Consider the following 23,582-nt stretch of genomic DNA (forward strand, 5'->3'; position numbering starts at 1 on the left):
CTTCGGGGAGAATAAAAACCAAGATAGGTCAAGATAAACTTTTAAAAGACTGCTGACTCTGCTTTCATGCTGAAGACCATTTCACTTCAGTCTCAATCAGAAACGCCAGCTTTAAATTACCTTTCAGAACAATTTATTTTCTTTTGGTAAGTGGTAATTAATGCATGTCATTCAAAGCAATATGGGTATTGCTTGTACTATGTCTGAGTGGAAGCATATAATTAATTGCCTTTTGACTTCAACTCTTTCTATCAAGATGTTCGTAAACAGATTTTGAGGTGGACCAGTCATCAGGTAGGTAACTCTGCCAGATGCAGAGCTGGATGACAGTCTGACGGTATAAAAGAAATCTACACCTGGAACCAAACCAAATCACCTTTTGGGGGACACTTTTTGGCAAAGAAAGTTGACTCCAGCCTCTCTTCTGTCTGTCCCATATGCAAAAATCTAAAGGTCTCGATGTTTTTTTCCTGCTGATTTTTTAACGGAAGGGAAAAACCCCACACTATGTGATCCCTGTAAAACACCACCAGTGAATAAGCACCATGCACACAATGAAAAACAACTTACCCTGAAGTGTTTGAGTTTCATTATTCAGACTGACTTTTCAAACAAAGAGTCAAAGCAAAAACACAAATCAAACTTTCAGCAGATAAAGGGGGCGGAATTACCAGTGACTCGTGTTATTCACTCTGCTCACACGTCTGAAAAGTCACACTGGCTTTGCTCAGAGGTTTCTTCACCACCACGCAGAGGTAAGTCTCCTCCCTTTCTTCCATCATAACCGGTTACTTTCAGATCAGGAAGTTCAATTACTCATCCCGTATCATAACCTCAAGTTTCATAACCTCAAGTTTCCCAGCGCAATACATGAAGGTTTTGATGGCAATTCTCCAGCCCTTCCAGAGAATTGTTGTCAATTCTCTGTGATGTCTTGATTGCTGCCCTGATGTCACTCATCTGTTTGATTTTGTCAGTTAAACAAGAGAGTACTGAGATTTATTTTTTTTTCTATCAGTATTAATATGGCAATCTTGAAACTGGCAGGTCTTGCTTTAACGCACACCCAGTGTAAAGAGAAATGTGTGTCATCGGGTGAGAACGAACTCAAGAAAGGCTGACTGGGAAACAAGAGCGAGCAGACGGGCCCCGGCGGTGGGACACGAGGCGTTACCTGCGTGCTTGTTGCGCCTGTGACTGATCCTGGGAGTAGAGGACCCATTTCCCCGCGGCAGGAAGAGAGCTGCACCTTTCACCGTGAGGAAGCTTTCGCTGATGCTGCAAGGGAAGAGACGAACAGTGAGTAAGGAAAACTCCGTATTGTCTTTAAAAGGAGAAGAGCAACGGAACAAGGAGGTTCAAGGCTCTGAATGCACGCTCAGTTCTTTTGCAGGGAAGTGATTTAGACAGAATTGTTTTGTTGGTAAACAACTTCCAACCCACGTTAAGTACTGCAAACATGCAAAGCATAACTTGAGAACAACATGAACAGAGAAATACTGAAAAGCAGAATATATACCTGGTGCTGTTCTGCCTCCAGAGGTAGAACCTGAGCAGGCAGAGGGGATTAACCTATGGCTATATTTTTGATTTGAAACTCAAGATGAGATCCACATTTCTAAACTGTGATTAATACAGCAAGCCCACGCATCTCTCTAATTATGGATTCTGTTAACCCTGTGCTTTGTGGTTCAGACACAGCTGATGCCCTGCAGAAACAAATGTCTCCCTTCAGCAGTCAGCCAAAAGAAAATTAGTGTACATAACAGATTAAGAAATCATGAAACTACTGTCTAGGAGTTGTATGATAATTAACTCTCAAAGCGAATTAACTAAAGGCGAAACTGTAAAGCTATCGGATTTGGACATCACTCACTGCCTTGATTTTGCCCTTTCCGTAGTCACATGAGGGGAGAGGTTTGCGGAAAGGGGCAATACAGAGTTCTCAAGTTCTGTGGAACAGCTGGTATTTTAAGCACATCTTCCAGTAGTTTTCTTAGAGATGTTGTGGCTCACGGAAAAAGCAAGACTCACTGCAGATTTTGCAATTAAGCCATCCTGTTGCATAGTTAAGGGTTCCTGCTTTTCTCAGAATTGATAAGATAGTCATACATGCTTTGAAGAAAGCCAGAAACAATTCCACAGTCAACAGGATAGTTGATTAATATGATAAGACAGGATGGGAGAGTCCCTGGCATCATGCACCCCAGCAGCTCCATGCCTTGAAAATGACGTTGGCTTGTTCTCTTCAACTGAAGAAGAGACTAGGAACTTCTCAGTTCCTTTCTCTGCTTAAACAAATACCAAACCTAATTATTTACTCCCTTCCTTTAAGAGATGAGGACCAGGAAATGATAATAGAGTAAAAAACCCCGCCATATATTTGAAGAAATGCCATGTTACAAAATACAGGTGAATGCTACAACATGCCAAGTCATCCCCTTCCCGGCCACCCCTGCTCTGCAGAACGAGCCCAGGCTAAGTGCTGCCTGGGGACTCCAGGGACGTGTGTCAGGGGCTGCTCAACAGCAGGCATCCACCTGAACACAACTGAAGACAACAGCATCACTAAGACATCAAACATCACCAAGAACCAGGACACAGCATGGCACGAGCCTGTGATCTTCCAGTTTCATGATTTGAGGTTGACCACTTTAACAATAGGCTTTGCTGACTACGTTTTTATAGTTACAGGAATTATAAAAGCTTGCGTTAAAGCTGGATTTCCCCCTAACCTCAAGCACGCTTCTGGGCACCTCCCTATTTTCCTGGTGGGGATATCAAATCAAATTTTCCTGAGCTCCAGCAAAGCAGATGCACACACTCAGGAAGACCTTCTTTTTTAAGCCTGTAGCACATCCCGCTGTTATGCCCCGTCTGTCATAACCTCAGCACTCCTCCTCGCTGACAAAGCTTCTCCCAGGACTATTTTCTAAAATGAAACCAGATGTCAAATGTGCACTGGAGGTTTCACTAAAACCAGAATTTTAAAAAAGGAAGAAAAAAATACAAATCACTTGTCCCAAATGAAAATGGATCATTTTCAATACGCTAAAGTTTAAAACAAAACAAAAAATAAAATTTAAATTCATTGGGCGCACCGAGCACAGGTGTTTCATCAGACCCTTCTCATATAAAAATATCTGACTGAGCCTTTCTAGCTTTTGGTGACAAATAGATCCTCTGAAAGCCCTCACGGTTTCTTAAAGCCTAAACTAGAGAAACACCGAGTTACACTGAAGCCACTAACTTTTAAAAAATATATAATAATTTTAAAAAAAAATTTAAAAAATGAAATAAATCTTTCTCCCTCACTTAGCTCAAACGTGTTTCAATTCATCAGTGCCCTGATGTCCCGAAGAAGGACACTTCTGCTTTCAGACTGGCACCCATAACAGGAGTGGGGCAAGAGATCATGCCCTGCTTTGCTGAGACTCTCCAGGAGACAATGAAGAGTGAGAAGACATTGTCTCCTGCTCCTTCCTTTACAATCTCACCAGAGGCAAATGAATTTCAGGCTGCACAGGAGGAGAAAGAATTCAGCAGTCACAGCCAGTTTTCACATAGTTAATTTTATCAGCAACGCCAATGACTAATATTAGCAATCCTTTAGCCTGTGCCTGAGGTTTCCCCAGAAGGTGGAATTAGCAACTATTTTTAGTGGATAAAGCAGCACGTAGCTAGAGGGCTGGGAGGTTAAAAATCTCCTTACTTCCACCACTTTCCCTTATCACTAGTGCTTTACTGTCAGCCAGCTGCTTGGAAAGGAAACACGGGCAGAACTGAACATTGATTCCCATCAGATACATCCTTCCAGGAGGCTACCTTCTCTCCTAAAGCCACCAAGAGCCTTGTTTTGGGCCATTAACCACAAGTGACAAGTTTTACTTGGTAAGGTCAAGGTAAGGGAATGTAATTTTCCCATATGAAGGGTCGGAACAGCTGAAGAATGTGGCAAAGCAAATCATTCTTGTAGAGCAGGGAGGTCAGGCAGGGCAGGAGCCAGGGCAGGAGGTGGCCATCATCACCCTTGGGAAAAGAGCAGCTCGTCATTTTGCCAGTTAGAGCTCTGGGGACACTTGCTGTGCGGACGAGGACACGGCATGCTATCAGCACTCTCAGCATCACCAGCCATGGGCTCCTAACAGCAGGCACACAACACATCAGTATCCAGCACGGTTCCCTGGCAAAAAAACCCTATAATACACAAACACTCAGCCAAGCCCTTGCTCTGAGATTCAAGCAGTAAAGAACAGCTTGGGAAGAAAGGCAAGAAGTTTATAGGAAAGCCCAAGCAGCTGTAATAATAACCACCAGGGAAGCTTAACACCGCTCTTTTGGGAAATGCTGATTTTGGGGCCTGTGATGCGCTAAAGGGACCAAAAAAATCACTGGCCTGACAGCCCCTGTACCACCCACAGGTGGCTGCTTCATTTGGGTCCATCATGGTCATGGCCCCATCCATGATCCTTCCCAAAAGCATCATATTCCAGGGCAGGATCACATTTGGATACTGGCCCTGAGATGTAAGAAGGAGAGAGGATTCCTCCTGTAGGACGCTAACAGAAGGCTCCACTCTGCGATCCTTCGGAAACACAGAAGGTAGAAAAGATGTGTATGAGAAGAGCAATCAGAGGCTCAAAATATCTGTGGTCACCATAACAGCAGAGCCATGCTACCATCCACTACTGATTTTACCCCGTCGACAGCTCCATGGCTCCCAAGCATAACCTGGGCTTTGAAATACTTCATAAAATCTGGTTTGCCAGAGCCTACTGGAGCTTCCATGCTCTTTGAAACGATCTCCTGGAAACGGATCGGGTATTAAAAGACACTAAATGTGGTTAGGGGAGAAGTTGAGCCCAGGAGAGCAGAAAACAGGGAGCCAACTTGGCAGAGGTAACAAAGCCGAGTTGTATTTTATCCGCACACCAGGCTCCTCATCAGTCCTCTGTACTACAAGGTGGCTTTCTTCTGGAGAAGACTTACTTGGGACACATCTGTGGCAGAGTTATTAAAGCTGTAAGCGACTCCTGAGCACTGCAGCTGTGGGGAAAGAAAGCTTCTGTTCCACATTTAGCCCCTTCACCTCTGAAGTGAAGTAGCAACCTTGAGGCCACCAGCGATGTGCTACTCGTAATTCATTGCTCACTGGGAAGAGAACCAACACAAGCGGAAGACTTAAGCAACTCCTACAGAAATAGCTGCTTGTACCAATTTTTCTCCCAGGCAGAAAAGATTTTGTAGAAATTTGTAAAAGGCACATCATCAAAACTATTTAAAGCCTTTTGCACAAAAAGCACAGACGTTCCCCTCAGAAGACCCGGTTTCTGAAGAGCGGTAAGAGCACGAAGCAGCAGCGGTTCCCGTGCTCCCCGACTCGCTGCCCAGCGGCCGAGCTCCTCCTGGAAAACACTGCACGGTTCATACCAAATTCTCATTATGCTACAAAATCGGGAACCACATAAAACTCACAGAAGGCAAACAAATAGTGAATGCCCCCCCAGCTGTTACCCTGCACAGCTCTGCTCATTAGTTACAAGCGCAAACTCCAAATAAACTGTTTTAAAGACACGAAAGAGAAAACCTTACTGGTTTACGGACTATGCCAAAGCATAGGAGGCCTGTAACCAGCGGTGTCCCCCAGGGGTCAATACTCGGCCCAGTCCTGTTCAACATATTCATCAATGACCTGGACGAGGGGACAGAGTGTATCCTCAGCGAGTTTGCTGATGATACCAAACTGGGAGGGCTGGCCGACACTCCAGAGGGCTGTGCCACCATCCAGCATGACCTGAACAGGCTGGAGAGCTGGGCAGAGAAGAACCTCATGAGGTTCAACAAGGGCAACTGTAGGCTCCTGCACCTGGGGAGGAAGAACCCCAGGCACCAATATAGGTTAGAGATGGATCTTCTGGAAAGCACTTCTGAGGAGAAGGATCTGGGAGTCCTGGTGGATAGCAAACTATCCATGAGCCAGCAAGGTGCCCTTGTGGCCAAGAGGGCCAATGGGATCCTGGGCTGCGTAGGGAAGAGTGTGGCCAGTAGGTGGAGGGAGGTCACTCTCCCCCTCTACTCTGCACTGGTGAGGCCACAACTGGAATACTGCGTCCAGTCCTGGGCTCCCCAGTTCAAGAGAGACAGGGAACTACTGGAGAGAGTCCAACGTAGGGCAACTAAGATGATTAAGGGATCGGAGCATCTCCCTTATGAGGAACGGCTCAAAGAGCTAGGGCTCTTTAGCCTGGAGAAGAGAAGGCTGAGGGAGACCTTATCTATGTTTACAAGTACCTAAAGGGTGGGTTAAAGGAGGATGGAGCCAGACTCTTCTCAGTGGTTTCCAGCAATAGGACGAGGGGCAATGGGTACAAGCTGGAACATAGGAAGTTCCATTTAAATATGCGGAGAAACTTCTTTCTGGTGAGGGTGACAGAGCAATGGAACAGGCTGCCCAGGGAGGTCGTGGAGTCCCCTTTTCTGGAGATTTTCACGACCCACCTTGATGCAGTCCTGAGTGATGTGCTCTGGGCAATCCTGCTTCAGCAGGGGAGTTGGACTAGATGATCTCTAGAGGTCCCTTCCAACACCAACAATTCCATGATTCCGTAATGCGATAACACGAAGCATTTGACACAATGCCCTCCACCGAAGGGGCTGCTCGGCCGGGGAGGTGCACCACCGGCCAGGACCTGGGTGAATCTGCGCCACCCACCAGTTTTCAACGAAAAATTCTCAGTCCTCAACGTAAAACACTCCGAAAGGAACCCTGTAGTCTTCCTTAGAAAGTATTTCATAAAGAAAGGAGAGAAAACCTTTTTAGAAGTACAGCAAGGAAAGCAAAAAGGCACCTGAACAGCTTCTGGCAATGTTTTATCCTAATAAACACTTAATTAAGTTATTGCGAGCCTGAGGATGACTTTCCAGTCATCTCTACTTACTCATCCGAGCAGCTCCTTTCCAGCAGGCTCTGTCCTGCCCAGCCCAGCCCTTAATTGGGCACTTGCCAAGTAGCACAACCAACAGAGCTGGCACCATCCCCTGGAAGGTTCAGCAGGAGAAGTCCTCCCACCGCGTCCCCCTGCACAGCACAGAGGAAGGGGCCAGCGCGGCAAGGAGTGAACCTCCTCGAGCTGTCACCTCCTCACCAGGTGACACGCACAGGCAGCAACACGGGCACCGCAGGGAGGTCACATCCTCCTGTCCTGTCCCCCCTCACCCTTAGAATAAAGGGATTAAAAAGCGATGGGATAGGGGAAACGAAGATTTCAGGATACTCGATGTTTGGATAAAAGTCCACTACCTGTATTCTTTACAGAACTACAAACATAGTTTCTCTCGGATATTAATTAATCAGAGCCCAGCAGAAAAGTGCTCTGAAGCAGCATCCTAACAGACTTAATGAACTACAGCTCAGCACCGGGAGGGCGCTGGGATTTCTAAGCCAAGCCCGGCTCCAGCTGTAGCTCCCCATGACAAGAGCATTGTGCAGGAACCACGGAGGCTTCCATCTACTGAGAAAAAGATTTTCCTAAAGGGCATCTCTTGGGACTCAACCACCATCCGGCACAAGCTCTGGAAGCCACTGGATAACACATCAAGCTACCCGGCAGGACCGTGCTCCCCCAGGAAGGGCTTTGAGTTTCCAACCCATCTGCAGGACGTTCCCTTCCCCTCCTCAGAGTAAAGGCAAACCAAAGAAAAGCAGAAACGCTGCCTGGAAGCAGGCAGGAGAGTCTGACAGTAAGGAATAACACGAGTTAACCCTGGTGTTGACTAACTGGAAGCACTCAGCAGCCCCAGCCCTGAAAATGGGAAGTGTCAATGCAGACATCTGCACCAAAGGGCTGGGGATTTCAGCCGGGAGCCAAACGCTGCTCGTGTGTGCAGCGAAAGGCAGCCCCCATCTGAAGAGCCAGCAGCTAAACAGGCGTAGGACGGGGAACAGACCCCCTGCAGAAGGGTGTCTACCTACTAGGAACTGAAAAAAAAAAAAAAATCTTGCACGCCCAGCTATTTTCCCTGGGTTTTAAGCCAGGCTGCTCCCTCAAGAGCCCCCCGACATTTTGCTCTACCATGAGCAGCCGGAGCATGCTGCGGGGGGAGCGCACATCTCTGCGCCGCACATCTCGTCTGCTGCCAGCTCAGCTCCACCACCCGCCTTTAATCCACAGGTCGCAAAACCGAGAAAAAGACCGAAATTCAGAGGCTGGAAGGAGCGGTGTAGCAGGCGTCAGTGCTGAGCTCATTCCCGAGGCCGTGGAGCCAGGCGTGAAGGGAGGGCAACCAGAGACACGAGAGCAAGCTCCTACAGCGTGCCAGGACTCACCCTGCAAGAGCAGCAGTTCCAGTGGCAGCAATTCCACCAGTGCCTGGTGTGGAAAAAGTTACAGGAGGGCAAGCCCAGCAGCCTGATGTTTTTCTCAGCACCTCAAGCTATTTCCCTCCCACTCCCCTTCCCAAACTGGCTGTTTCCCTTCCTCCAGGCAGGTCCGGGGCACGGCATCACCCCTGCTCCGGGACCGGCTCTCACCACCAGCCTCCCACGCGCTTTACCCAGCCACGAGAGAAGTCCTGGTTAATAAAGCATCGCTCCCCCACGGCGGGAGGGCGGCTGGGCACACAGCTGAAGTATGTGCAGCTTGGCAGCCAAGGGCATTTCTCCATCAAACCACCAGATGAGAGCATCGCACACCTCCAGCATCCCTCCCCTGGAGAAGCACCCAACTCTTTCACCTTCACTCCAGTTTGTTTTTCAATAAACAACATCCCCATTTCCCTTGCTTGCTTTTAAAAGCACCTGGTTTAATAACTGCCAGCAGTATTAATGAGTTATATAGAGGAGAGCAATGTCTGGCTTCCAATTTAAACCTTTGCTCCTAGGCAAGGGATGAAAGCACCCGGTTCTCTTCCCACAGAGGGCAGATCTCAGGGCTGTGTAAAGCAAAGAAGCACCAGTCACTAATAAAAAACCCAGTAAACAGAACCCCACCACAACAGCAGGGAAATGGAAAAGGCAAGGATAACTTAGGATTGCTCTACACTGACATCCGTATGAACAGGGTCAGCTGGAAGCACACACAGACAAGAAGTCCAGGCCTCTCCGATATCCGAAATAGAAACAAACCCCAGTGCAGAGCAAAACAAGGGCCGTGACTTACCGAAAAGGGCTCTGTGACACTGTCAACAGAGGTGACAACATTGAGGGCAGGGAGAGAAAGGGGAAGTGGTTCTCCGGCGAAAGCCGTCTCTTGCCACTCAGCACTTCTGCAACTTAAGAAACAGCACGAGGAGAAAAACAAACAAAGCGTGGGAACCCGCTCCATCTCAGATGTTTGACGCAAACTGCCTTTTTAGCAACATCTGCATTTGTGCTTTTTTTTTTTTTTTTTTTTTTAATAAAGGAACTGTCTACAGGCACTTCCTCTGCTCCAAGGTGGGGCTCCCTGGAGAGATAATTCAGCTGCAATGACACAATCGCACAGAGACCTGCAATGCCAACGGGAACTCGTTTGCACTGACTGATCTACTGATCCCGTCTCACCATGGCCAAGTAGTCTTGTCCCTTGCTTTGGTCTCCAATATGGACATCTGCTGAAGCTCAGCTAAGACAACAAGAGCAACTTATAGTTGGCTAGAAGCTACCCAAAGGTGAGGATGATGGGTGTGAATCTGAATTGCAACTCTAAAGGCATTCCCTTTATTAGCTCCAAGTGAGGAAAGAGTTTATGGTGAGTACAGAGAGGGGACAACTTGCAAAAGGGAGCACTGATGAGCGTGGTTATGTCTGCAAGTGAAGAGCAACCACTTCAGATGCACGAAACAGCCACACTCAGACACCGTTTCAGAGGTGGGATCTAACCAGCCTCAGGTCACCCAACAAGGCTGTAGGGAGAGTTGACGGCCATTCAATATCCCACTGAGTTAACAGCCTACAAGTCAAGCCCACTACTGGAAAAAGCCACCAGGCACACGTGCCGCCAGTGCTCCTTTGCCACCAGGATTGTTCGACTTCAGCTCCAGAAAACATTTTGCAAACTTCAGAGTCAATGCAGCTCGGGCAGCCGGGGTATGCTAGTGACAGCGGTGGCATCCTTTGGGGACGGCACAGAGGACAACAGCTCTGGGCTGAGAAACTCATCCCGGCCAGAGCTGCCAGCAAGGGGAGCAGTGACAGCTGCTCTTTGCAGCCCAAGTTTTCAGCCCACGCAGCCGCGACAGGTCTGCGCTCTGCCGGAGACAACCACAGCCACCCGCAGCATTCCTCTGCCTCCCAATGCCCCCAGCCCCGCTCCGCAGGGGCGAGCCGACCTCTGGACTCCGACTGAATGGATTCCCTCCATCCATAGGCAGGGCTGGGATTTATTTGTTACAGGGGTGGGAAAGCAGACTGGGCTTCGTTTTACTCCAGAAGATTTTATCATTTCTGATAAAAGTCAAAGTCCACGTGGGTTTCCTGTTCCCCTCACGTACCCCTGGCCTATGAATGAATGAGCTCAACGAAATCACGGAATCTTCATGGTTGGAAGGGACCTTTGAGATCATCGAAAGGCAAGGCGGGCAGACCCCTCGCACAGGCATCACCTGCCTCCTCACCGGCCCAACCGGTGGAGAACACGCCGGGAGCTCAGCGCTGCCTTCCCACCCCATCCCTGCTGCCGACAGCTCCGGATGGCGTGTCACGGGGATGGTGCCAGACACGTTCTCCTACAGCAACGCGGACACAGCCCTCCCCGGGCCACCCCACAGCCACTGCACGGGGTCTGAGAAACCAAGCAAACGTCCCGCTGCCGAGGTCGGGCAGCGCACGGGCGAGCGAGACGCGCTGAACCACGTCCCCGCTGAGGCCACCGAAACGCAGCACGGGCCGGGAAATCCCGCGGCAGCAGCACACACCACCAGGTAATGATTTTATTTCAAGGAATAGGAACTCGGGCACAGATTGTGTGATTCACCGCGGCAATAAAGAACGGAGATAGGCGAGGATGGATCGCAAGCTATCGCACACCGAAACCTACTCATTCCCACGCAGCACAAGTAGCAGAAAACTTCAGCGTCTACCTTGCTACACAACTGTAAGGGACTCCCAGCGAGCCACATGCTGGGTGGCCCGTAGCCAGCCTCCCAGCCGGCTTCAGAGAATCCACCACTAAAGAAAAATATTCCAAAAATCAACAGCAAAACATGTTGTGCAAGCAAAGCTCTGACGTGCCCTGGAATTCGGGGCTGAAGAGAGGCACAAAATCATTTTTTCTACAGTCCAAGCAGGGCAGTCCATGTACTAAAAGGAGGCGGCTAACACAATTAGGATGCTTATTAAGAAATTGGGGCACTTGCTGTTTACAGAAGAAACTTGATTCTACGCACTTTTTTAGGCAAGAGACCCAGACCGGAAGCGAGACCGTGAAAGGAATTTGTTTTACATGATAGTCCCCGAAGGCTTCCAGGTCTCCAAGTCAAGACATTCCCAGATTAAAGCCCTACACAACATTCTTCTTGCGTTATATACTGTTTAAATATCCATGGACTTCAATGCATACCATCGGGTTCATGGAGCAGGACAGTTACACCCAAGGGAGCGCTCCGCAATGTTTTACCACCACGTGCCGCGCTCCTACTGTCCAAAACGAGCCAGCTGCTGTGGTATGAACAAAATGCTGCCTTAAATATAGTCTTAAAGACACTTTAAATCAACATGAGAAAACTTCATAAGGAGAATTTATCACATCAAGGATTAGACAAAAAAAAAAAAACCCACAAAGCTTTTTGATTAGCTATCTTGAGAAAGAGCACACCCCTCTGATTGACACGTACTTACCTTTTTTTTCTCTCAGAATTAACACAGTCCAAGTTGATCATCTTTAACCCACACAATAATCTCCTCTGCCACCAGAGTTTGAAAGCGTTGCTTTCATTCACAGCGCGTTTCTTTTTTAAACCTTAAACAGTAGCTGACACATCTTCAAGCAGTTGGGTAACAACCAGAAAGCCTGAAAGGCCTCTCCCCGCTACCTTTAAGTATGTTTAAGACAGGGTATTTTATGACTAATTTTTACTCCGGTCTCCCTGCATGTGCAGGTGAATGATTCATCGCTCTCACAGACTTGCCCATGTTTGGCCTGGCTGGCAGCGCCCCGCAAGAAGGACCCCTCTGCTCTAAATATGACTGTAACACCAGTCAAATGAGACACCCTAAGGTCAACCGACTGTCCCTCCCCGCAGCAGCCAACTTCCAGGGGCGCCTATATTTAGCCAAAGAACGCCCAACACTTTTAAAGATGGAAGGAGACCACTGACTTGCCTGAATCATTGCCAGTGCTGGCCGTCTCCCCGGGATGGGGACAGTCTGAGCAGGAGCTGGCAAGCGCCTTGGCACTGCCTCAAAGCGGGGCACCCTGTGCACAGCCCCACACCCCCCGACAGCCCCCAAGCCCGGCCTCGCAGACTGGCAAAGAGCGGGGAAACCACCGCCTGGGTGCAGGCGGACATCGCTCCATCGCTCCCGTCACCGGTTCTGGTGGAGGTGGCCAGCGCCGAGCGTGGCTACGGTCAGCCGGGGAGCAGAGGTCCCGCCACCACGTGAAGCAGCACCGTGCCAGGACTCGGCTCCGCAACCGCCCCGACGGCCGGAGCAGGGCACGGGATGAGGGAATTACGCTGGGGAAGCAGCCTGGCTCGGATCGCAGCCTCCTTGCCTGCCCTCAGTAAATACATTAACGGACCCCTGCAAATAGAGCACCAAAACAAGGACCACTCTGTCTCCGCACAAAGAAATCAACGCTGAATAATAAGCCTTTTCCTCTGTGCTAAAAAGAAGCAGATGCTTGTTTACCAAAAAGCATCAAAAAAATCATCAAGAGGCTGTTGGATATGACTCGTAAAAAAAATTGAAGGAAGTTATTTGTTCAGTATTTTAACTTCTGTAGTACTCAGCACTTTCAATTTTCTCTCGTTCTTATTGCATCCTCCCCAAGCCCGAGGGCTATTTGATCCCTAAATGACAGTTTCCCGCAGGAAAAGTAAAACCAGTTTGGGACTCGCTGTCCCTTTGGATTAGGAAGGACAGTCAGTGGTAACCAGCAACGGGAGATGGTTTGTGAGCTGTTTCAGAGGGAACGGCCACGTGCCAGATTTCTTTCAATAGGTTTTGATTTGAAATTGGAAGTCAGAGGGAGCTTTACCTGTTGTGGCGATACGGCCCGTAACCAGGCTATTGATCTGCTCATCCTCGCAAATACGCCAGTGACTTCATTTTATGGAACAGCAAAGCCACAATTAAGGCAATACAAACTCTAACGTGGCTTTAAATAATTACTTGAAATTTTAATCAGTAGTGAGAAAAGATCGAAGACAAAGGATCAGAAACATTTAATAGCTGCAAGTTTCATAGATTCTGTGTCTTTTCTTCAATCCAAGGCAACACTTAGAAGGACAGTCCTCGGCATAAGCAAGGTTAATACAAACTTCAGATTCAATTTAAATTGAAAACCAAATTAAGCTGCAAACCAAAGAAGAAATACAGCATACGGCTTTGGGTTAACTGACCCAGTGCTGCGAGGAAAAGGGTAACTCGGCCTTTAAGGACAGTCTGGTCTCCAGCAGAGAGGTGACACGCTGCCTCCTCCACCGGTTCTCAGGGCACACAGCCCTCCCCGTACAGCACACCCACCCCAGCAGAAGCCAAGAAAAGCACTTCCAACGTCTTGCTGGTGTAAGTGACAATCAGTTTCCAGAGCCACCAGGAAAAGCTCTTCAAATCGGACCGTGAGATATAATTATGACGCATTTCAAAATGCAGACTCAGCATCGCTTTCCAATCCAACTCTTCCCTTGGCGGATGTAGCACGTTTTTCCTGGAGACAACATCCCTTGTGACTCTGCTTTTTCTTTTGGCTCTCTGAATAGGGATCAGCTTACCAGGAGTCCTTTATTCCTGAAATAATTTCCATTGATCACTCACCATACACCACTTTATACAGAAGCTGATGGACTGAGGGATGTCTAACGCCACCGCAGCATCTCCCAACTTAAATAAGGGCTCAAACGAAGGGCAGCCCAAGAGGTGAAAGGAACGGGGAGACTTCTAAGTAGCAAACAAGTGAACTTCTCCAAACTGTCCCCAAGTATTGCAATGCTTTTATACAGTTATACGCAGTTACAATGCTTTTATGTATTTTATAAATAAAAGCGGGGAAGCAGTACCGTTTGAACGACCCACTCTTCATGACATCTGCTCACAAAAAAAGTAAATAAAGGGAACACAGCAACGTGCATCACTTTGAAGCATCAGGCTGCAGTTCTGCATTTGTGATTCCTCGGTTGAGCTGCAAATTCACATTCTCTCTCAGCACCTTAATGTGACTTTCAGCTAAAGGAAATATCAGTGCTTAACTTCAAACTGCATTTTAAGGAGTTTTTAACTCAACAGAAAAACCTTGCGAAGTTTTGCTGACTAAGAGTCAGACTGGAAACACATTAAATAAAGTTTTAATTTACAGGAGCTTGAACTCCAAAGAGTTGAGATTCCAGATGTGTTTATCCCTGCAAAAGTCAGGTGCTAAATTTCATCAGAATTAGCACTTTAGGCAGTTTGGCAGCCAGTTTTCAGTGGTTAACTCAGGTCTTCGTATTTCCTAAAAGCATGCAAACCCCTTTAAAAACCACACATTAAAGTAGAAAGATCAACAGAATATTAAACACTGCTGAGTATCACAGACCCAGAGAAGTCTCCAACAAGAACAGAGTGTACTTTAGGGAAAAGGCTCTTAAACAGCTTTTAAAAAGGCTCTAGAACAGATATTTGCTTAATTTCAAGTTAGAGAGCCTCTCATAAAACATTTCACGATGTACTTCAAGGAACTAAGGACAAAAAAGTCAGTAGCAGTAAAACAGCGTCAAGGTTTTGCTCTGGTGACTGTGCTGGGAACTCGGGGATGTCCTGCCCTGTCTCCTTGATGTCCTGCTGGGCAGAGGATGCTCCCAAACAGGGAGCTCCCCGCTTGCATTTGGAGGGACAGCTTTGCATCACGCCGAAGGAATTATCACATAACTCTCAGACGGACGTTTGTTCCTCGCTCCTCACCCTTGCCTCTTAATGAGGCACATGAATATTCCTCCGTTTGCTTCCTTGCAACTTTCTCATCCTGGCAAACCAACGGGAGGGCTAGAAACGGTGCTGACAAATTATTTGTTTTTATTTAGACTAACTGGCTTTCAATCTTTGCAACACACAGAGGAATGCAGCTGTTCCACTTTGCATTTGTTTTTTGATTTCTCCATCTCTTTTTCAAAGCAAATAAAGGAAAAGAAAACCCAACCCTAACAATAACAACAACAAAAAAGCCAATGACAAACTCTTTACACAATGAACCTTAAAAAACAATAATAAAATCTTAATCCAGCATTGAGTTCCAGAAAGCAAGCAAAAGACTAACTAACAGACCAAGTTTTAGAGGACAAAGGTAAGAGTAATGATAACTTTTCCCATCTGCACTTCCGTGCAAATGAGGTTTCTCTTTAAATTATGACCTGACAAAGGTAAATTTGTCATTTGCTAATCAAAATGCCCCCCCTCCAGTCCCACCTGCTGTTTGGAGTCTCTCTCACGAAACATTGGCAATACACCCAGAATATGGTTGCCCATCCGTCGGCCACTGCCTCCAGGGGCCAGAGGTGGCTGAGCCCACAGGGACCAGCCCGCTCCAGAGCACCCCGTGGGGACGCTGTAAGAATGGAGACAAGCAAGAGGCTCAGAGGGGCAAATTTGTTCTCTTCATGCTGGCGAACAAAGCACAGGGAGAGGAAATACAGCACTGTTCATTATACACGATAACACTGATGTACGGGCAATTAAATCTAAGCTCAACTCATCTCAAGAGTCCTCTGCAGGGGTTCCAACCCACCCCAAGGCTCGTCAAGACAGTGCTGGACCAAGGGATGAACTTACTCCAAGTCATCTCTGTGCCTCCACAAAAGCCATGCCACAACATTCAGATGTAACAAATCTGCACTTTTCATCGGAAAAGCTGGAAGTTTAACAAAGTGCGGAGTTCCCGAGGTAATCACACGCAGGAGAAAGCCCAGGCTGGTGGGACAATATGGACCTCATTAAGCCATTGTGAGAAGCGTGTGAACAAACTAAGGACTTGACTACTAAGTGACAAAGATCATTTGTTTAAAAGAAAGGACTAAATCATTTATGGTTCAGCAGTCTGTGGATTTAGCCTACTTGCAACAAAGGTGTTTTGAGAATAAGCAAACTTCTTAAATGGCTTATTACAAATAAACCCAGAGACCCCAAAGGGCTGAATGCGATGTTGATGAGGGCCAGATAAGTACTGGATAAACAGGAAAATGCACTGAACGAGGAGCTTGTGGCCTTAATATACCTAGAAATGCCCAAATCTGAAAAACTGCCAATGCCAAGAAGTGCCGACCCTAGGAGGAGATCTCAAGGGCTGGATTCCTGGGTCACCCCCAGCCTTCGCCAACGCTGAGGCATGGCTTAATTTTATCATTCACCCCTACAGGTTTTTCTTTTCCTCAGCCTCCCTCATCCGCGGGCTGATGTCCTTGAACCAGAGGCTTCTCTCTGTCACAAAACACTTGGTTAATCCCATACAACACAGCGATAGGTGGCTGCAGAACAACCATCGCCAGCCTCCAGCTACTTCCCAAGGTGCTGAATTAAAGCTCCGGCCCAGGCGCACACGCAAAGCAAAGGGGTGTCTTCTGAACACTTCGGGAAAAGCACAAGCATCCAGAATTAACGAGAAAAGTCAATTTTACTCCATGCGTTTGTGGAAAGGGAGTCTTCAGCCAGCTGCTATGGAACACCACGGCTGGAAACTCAAGTTGCAGATTTGCTCTGTACACATTACACCCATTACAGTGGAGAAAAAGTATTTGCTGAACTAGTTTTAAGCCCATACGGGCTGATAATTTAAATGCTGTTTGTCAGACCGATGCAGAGGAGACAGCAACTCTTCAGAGCCTATCGCAGAGCGGGATGCAGAATTTTAAACTTTCTCTGACCCCACAAACACTAGTTAGAAGCAACATTTCAAGAAAGTTAGCCTGAAGTTGTTTAAAAAACAATGAAGTAATATTTTAGCCAGGGGCTCTGTGACAAAGGTACAAGGAAGTACAAAAAAAAAAATCCCAGCCAGCCTGTTCACTGGCCCCAAAAGGTCCTTTTCTGCTGATAATCTCACTCAGGTCCTTCTGCTTTGTAGACTTTAGAAAAATCCCAAGCATTTCCAGAGACATGAACATCTGCAGGAGTTTCAAGGAAACACAGAATTTCTACCACTCGCAGCCTTTTAAAACACAAACTTGGCAGCGTGGGCTTCCAAACTAAAACATATTGCTTAAAAACGGGTGGCGGTGTGGGGGGGTTTGTCCTTGAAACACTGGTTTGCTGCTCAAGCTTTGATTTTTACGTCCGATAACCATCTCTGTCTCTTTTCCAACCCTCCACCAGGAAGGATCGGTGAGATGAATACCCATGGCTTCCAGGGGAATAAAAGGAAAAGCCAAACAGGAAAAGTAGTTATGAACAATACAGCCCTGGCTTAGTTAATGATCAACTTTGGAGCACAGAGCATACTACTTTTACCCAATTAACACAACTTATTTGCATAGGGTTTTTAATAATCGGTGGGTAGGTAAGAGACCTTTTACACACTGCATTTGCGTTTTTGCAATCAGCAAAGAAATACAAAAAGATGAGAAATCCCTGATGACTCCTCTCAGTCAACAGGAAGCCCATCCACCGTGCTGGGGGGGGCGCTGAGCCACACGGAGGGGTGGGCAGGAAGGGTATGGGGTCAGGTTCTCCTGCCTCCGTGATGAAGGAGGAGGAGGAGGAGGAGGCAGCTGTCTTCTGCAGTCATACAAACCCTGAGCACACAATACACACTTAACTGGAATGCGGCATCCGTACCAGCCCCTACAAGAGATGAAGAGCTCATCAGCTTGTTCCCGTATTTCAAGGACCTCCAACCAGAGCGACCCGCAGCTCATGAGGCAACTGGAAATCACTCTGCTGGTCTTCCAGTCCTTTGAGCAGCTGTTTCCAAGCTTCTCCTCCTCAGCTCTTAAATACCATCGACTCTCAGCACAATGGTACAATATTCACAAAGGTACAGCACTCACAATGGCACGGAGGCAATTAAAGATTTTCCAGTAAGACGCTCCTTGAAGGATTGAGGTTTAATTGCTAGATGGTCAAGGTTTTTGGCAGCAGTAACGTGGTGAGCAGATAAAAAAAAGGTTGTAAGGTTTCCCATACAATAAATAAATAAATAAGCCACTCTCCAAACAATGGCAACAGTAGCCGCACACTTACCTACCTTCCTGACTTAGCACTTGGCATGATTTTAAATTAGATGGTCATGAAATTTCCTCGCATAAAGGCTGTGGCCGCATGACAAAGGTAAATGAAAAGGGTGGGGGAGGACAAGGGCCAAGGCAGGCTGGGCACAAAGACAGGTTGCAGCAAGGAGGAGGCAATACAATAAGCCCGAATTACCTGGTGGTGTAATTTAACATACAGTTTGTAATTACCTACACAGCCCGTAACTTCCTCTTACATTGTGAAGTGTTGTTTCTTCACACTACGCCGGAGAAGGGTTGTCACTTACGAGAAAACTGATAATGCGAGAGAGCAATAGTCTGCTAAGCCAAGTCTGGAAGAACATTTTGTGGCTACTTTTTACCTTTCACTGAAAAGAATTCTTTTTAACTTGTGGGTTTTACGTCTGTCTTTTTCTTCTCTTTTCCCTTTTTTTTTTTTTTTTAAGAGCTCCAAGCTATACCCACAACACTGCAAAGAAACAAGCTATTCCAGCTCTTTCTTTTTTTTTTAATCCCCACAAAGTTTAAAATGCTTATAAAAACTATCGGTTAACATCCTATAATAGAAAACAGCCTGGTATGAAGCAAGTAGGAGAACCATGGAAAGTAGCAAAGCATATTCACGTTTTCAGATCAATCTGGCACCCAAAGTGTCGGAGGGTGAAGTAGTAAACAGTACCGGAGCGCTTCAACACGTGCTCAACGTGAGCCCAGGGAGGGCTCTCGCTGCTGCTTTGCGGAAAGGAAGCTGAGGCCAAAACTCACGTATTTAAAAACTCAAAAAAAGAAAAAAGGACAAAATGCCAGGGGGGTGCAGGCATCGAAGCCAGGTGGTCAATTCTCAGGTCCAAGAGAAAGGCCAAGCGTCCATCTGTATCTTCAGGTCCCACTCCCCTGCCGAACACCGGCCTGGTGGGACTTGGCCACGGTCGCACAGGAAGGATGTGGCACAGCAGGGAGCAAGAGCCGGGTCTTCCCAAATCCCAAGCGCGCGCCCCTATCACTGGATAATCCTGCTTTGCTACCGAGATAAAGCGGAAAACTGAGCGACAAAGGAATCTGGCATTATCACAGGGACACGGAAAAAACACTTCAGGGGCACCGACAATGAATGAGATACCTAAAACTTGGCCGGAGGCAGAGGAAGCGACCGCAGGCAGGAAGAACGGATCCATGGCAATTTATCCAGGTTTCTTCTGTTAAAAAAACTCTTTTAGTGTTTGCAAATTGTCTGAAGTTTTGCTTTTTTCTTTCTATCTTTTCATCAGCTGCCTTAGAGTTTTAGTAGACCAAAGTAAATTTTGAATCCGACGCACAAATAAACTAGTAAATCAGCAGAATTCCCACTAGGTTCAATGAGAGTAGCAAGACTTTCTGGAATGAGTTACAGCTCTAAATTCTGAGCATTTTGATAAACACAAGTCTCTCGGACATTGATTTGAATCCTTGTTAACCTGAAATGAATTAAACCCAGACCAGCTGACTACATTACTGGCTAAAAGCGTCAACACAAGAGTAATTTCTGCTGATCCCTGAAAGTCAGAGCTGATTAGCCAAATACATCTACTAAAGAATACACTGAAACAGAAGTTTCTGATAATGCTTGGGTCACTACTGCCCTTCCCATTCCACAGAGAACACATTTTTGGCACAGGAAAACAGAAAAAAAAAAAAAAAGTGGATTTTTAGATCTTGCCCACGATGAAATAAGGACATCCAATATTAATCAGCCTTTATAAACTAAAAGGACTATAAACTTTAAAACAGGTCTTTATTGGGCCAGCCTGAAAGCCACAGCGCTGTCCTGATTGAGACTGCTATCAAAGTATTAACCCAGCGTTCAGCCTCGTGCGAACATCCACGCGTGGGCCAAAAGCTCTGTCATTCTCATGCTTATTAATCTTTCCTTCCAGGAGGCACAGGACGGCGTAAGCTCCTCTGATAACTCAGTTATCTCTCTCTCCAGAAAAGGAAAGGGTGGTTCTTCCAACCAAGTGGCAATTTAAACTACTACTAGATACAAGACTGCAGGGCTACCAGCAACCGAGGGAGCGGAGACGAGCAGTGTTTCCTCTTTCTTTTGATCCCTTTCCATAGTCTCAAACCGTGGGTTAAGTGTTCGGGCAGCATAGAATACAAACATCTTAAAAGCACTTAAACTGTTACCTAGCTACCTAATATAGCTTGGTAAATCACCTTGAGCTGTAAGGAAATGTTTCAGCCTAGAGTAGGTTGGGGTTTGTTGGTTTTGTTGGGTTTTTTTTTGTTTGGTTGTTTGTTTGTTTTGTTTTTTTTTCACAATTCCAGAATTATTGCTACTTCCCAAAGCCCAGGGCACATCCAATTCGCATCCCTGCTTCCACAGAACGGGTCAGGTAGATCACTGCTAAACCAACGTTATCAGCAACCACAGGGAAAGCCGTGGTGTTTACAGGCAACACTGCAAGCGGGAAAATATGCCTAATTACAAGCATTTTGGGTAGAGTATGAAAGGCTCAGAGAGGCTTAACTAAACTGATAGCCAACTACAGCAGTGATTGCTAATGCTCAAAAAGAGGGGCCAGAGTCCAGGGACTTATTTCCATACCAAGCATAAGCAGAAATGTCTACTCAAGACCCTGTAAAGTGCAAGGCAGCTCAATTTCTAGCGGGAGCTCCTTGCGACAAGAACACAGTTCCAGGTGGGACCCAACATTTTATCCTACTATCTTTAAGCCTTTCATGATGTTTCCGAGAGATAAAACACCCGTTGGCGTCTTTAAAGAAATATCAAGCATAACTAGACCACAGCGAGTATTCTCTAAAAGCCTTATCTACCGCCCCATAGCAGCCATTTCCCTCCTTAATCCTTCCAGCCAAACCCCACTACCCAGGCAGTCACTGTTAATTATCTACAAATTAAATGATTATTTGTATCTGCATTTCAAAGGGGGGGGGGGGGGGGGGGGGGGGAGGCGTGCAGCTGGAGAGACTGATTTTTTTCAAGCGGTTTAGGAAAGGGCAGAGAGACACTCAGTCTGCACTTTACAGCTGCCCGAGACCGACAGTATTTAAAAACTGGCATCGGCTCCCGTCTCTCCCTCACGACCTGCGGGTCCCCGGTGTAAGGTCTCGGTCCTGCTCCTATTGCACCGACCCGAGAAAAACCCCAGCCCAAACCCGCAGCCCCCACCCGCCACCTCGCGATAAACCCGAACAAGAGATCAAATGGGAGGGGGGGTGGTGGTGGTGGTGGTGTGTTAATCTCTGCTTTAAACCCGAGAGAGGGCCAAGGTACACGGTTACAGGAAGCCCGTAGCTCCTCGCTATCGGGGCACAGCCTGGCCGTGTGTCCGCTGCCCCGCAGCCCAGACCCGCACCGCTCCGGGCACCGCACGGGGAGAAGCGGCGGTTCCGAGGAGCGGACGCGCAGCCCCGACTTTCCCCCCGTGGCCGTTACGCTCTTAACGCTGGTGGAAACGCTCTGGCCGGGACCCGGAGTTTTTACAGGGAAAAATAAAGGCGAATCAGCCCCGGGATGCGGTGCTCCCTCCGCAGCCCCGCTCCTACCGGCGCGGTACCGGCTCCGCGGCCAGGGGAAAGTTTGCCCGAAGGCAACCTACGGCGGCAACCGACTACCGAGAGCGGGGAAAGCGCAGCCCGGGCGACCGCCCGGCACCCGTGGGAAGGGAGAACCCGTGGGGAGGCAGCGCGGGCGGAGCGGCACTCGCGGAGGTTTGCGGCGGTCGGTTGCCGGTTTTTCCCGGTACTCACAGCTGGGCGATGGTGCCCTGGGAGATCACGGCGTTGTCGGAGAAGTAAGGGATCATCGCGGCTGCCCGCGGAGGCGGCCGCCCTGCCCCGCGGCATGGGGACCCGCCGCCCCCCGCCCGCCCAGTGCGCAGGAGCGGCCCCGGCGGCGGGGCGGGGCGGGGCCGGCGGCGGGGCGGGGCCAGAGGAGGCTCCGCCCCCTCCCCGCACGTGGCGGCGTGGGGCTGCGGGGCGGCAGGAGCGGGGCTAGGCGGATATATTAAATATATATATATATACACACACACCCTATATATATATATATATATGTATATAAACACCCGCTCCCCTCGCCCGGGGGCCCGGATCTGGCCGCTGGTTCCCCCAGCAGGGCGAGAGAGAAAGCAAAGCGGGGGGGAAACCGCCTATTTCTCCCCCCCCCTTCCTTTTTTCCCCCCTAAATCTAGGCCAAAAAAAAAAAAAAGCCAGGGAAGGCTGCAAACTTTGAAACTAGGCTTGAAGCAGCACATCAAAAGATTTTTTTTTTTCTTTTTGCAAAAGGCAGGCAGCGACAACGCGGGTGCTTAGGAAACGACCTTAATTTCTCTCCTGCAGGAGATGGAGGGGGGGGGGGAATAGATCTTGGCAATAACTTTCATACGCAGAGTCTCGACAACTCGTTTTCTGCCAAAGGAGGAGAGAAGCAGCTGCCTTTCAATGCTATTTAATCTTGAGCTCCATCGCCCCTCAAGAGAAAAGGAAGAAAGGAAGTTCATTAGAACAAAAATCTTGTCCTCTGGCTGCTGGGAATTCAGATGTTACAGCACAAGGGAAAATTAATCTGGTTTTCCAGTGGGGAGAGTCGGGGGGCGGGTTGCTCAATCCAGCCCTGCACCCACGGCAGCCCCACAGCACAACCCCCCCAGCCCAGGTCTGGGTTCTCCAGCCCTTCCACCAAGAGCTTAACTGGGAGTATGGGAAAACAACCGAGAAACCCGGGAAGCGAGCTCTGTTTTCTGTTTCCCATAGGAACGCAGGACATCCCAGCACAGAGGGACACAAATAAGATACTATTCTTAAGTCATCTGGTGCGGGTGGCACGTGCTCAGACCCAGTAACAAGGCAGAAGTGAGCTGACATTGGAAGATGGAAGTTCGAACATATAGACTTCTTAATGCTACCTACTTAATAGCAAAAAAATACTGCTGGGGTGTTAGTGCAGAACCGCCCCTGTGACTATTAGCTAAAACTTTCGGAGAAGCAGAGAGAGGTTTAAAAAATAACTCAGCGTGATGGCAACTCCTTCAGGTCTGAGATTTCACAGGAGGAAGACAGACACTTGTCTGAAAGGTCTCACCCACCCCCACTTCGGGGACTGACGGAGAAAAGGACAAAGCAGCAGAATTTGTGATTCTGCAAGTTTGCTAGAATACGGTTTGGTTGCATTAATTTAAGCAATGTCATCTTATCCAGCCAAGAGCACATCCCTGGGAATGGCT

General features: G+C 47.9%; 1 protein-coding gene across 1 annotated transcript in view; it reads right to left on the bottom strand.

Annotated features, from left to right (window-relative positions):
- Positions 1 to 23,582, bottom strand: part of SSH2 (slingshot protein phosphatase 2) — a 102,328-nt gene that overhangs the window by 30,834 nt on the left and 47,912 nt on the right. Inside the window, 1 exon segment of the mRNA XM_074160510.1 lies at positions 1,175 to 1,278. Within this exon segment, the coding sequence (XP_074016611.1) occupies positions 1,175 to 1,278 (104 nt within the window).

The sequence above is a fragment of the Numenius arquata genome, chromosome 18 (genome assembly GCF_964106895.1).
Source record: "Numenius arquata chromosome 18, bNumArq3.hap1.1, whole genome shotgun sequence".
Taxonomy (NCBI): Eukaryota; Metazoa; Chordata; class Aves; order Charadriiformes; family Scolopacidae; genus Numenius; species Numenius arquata.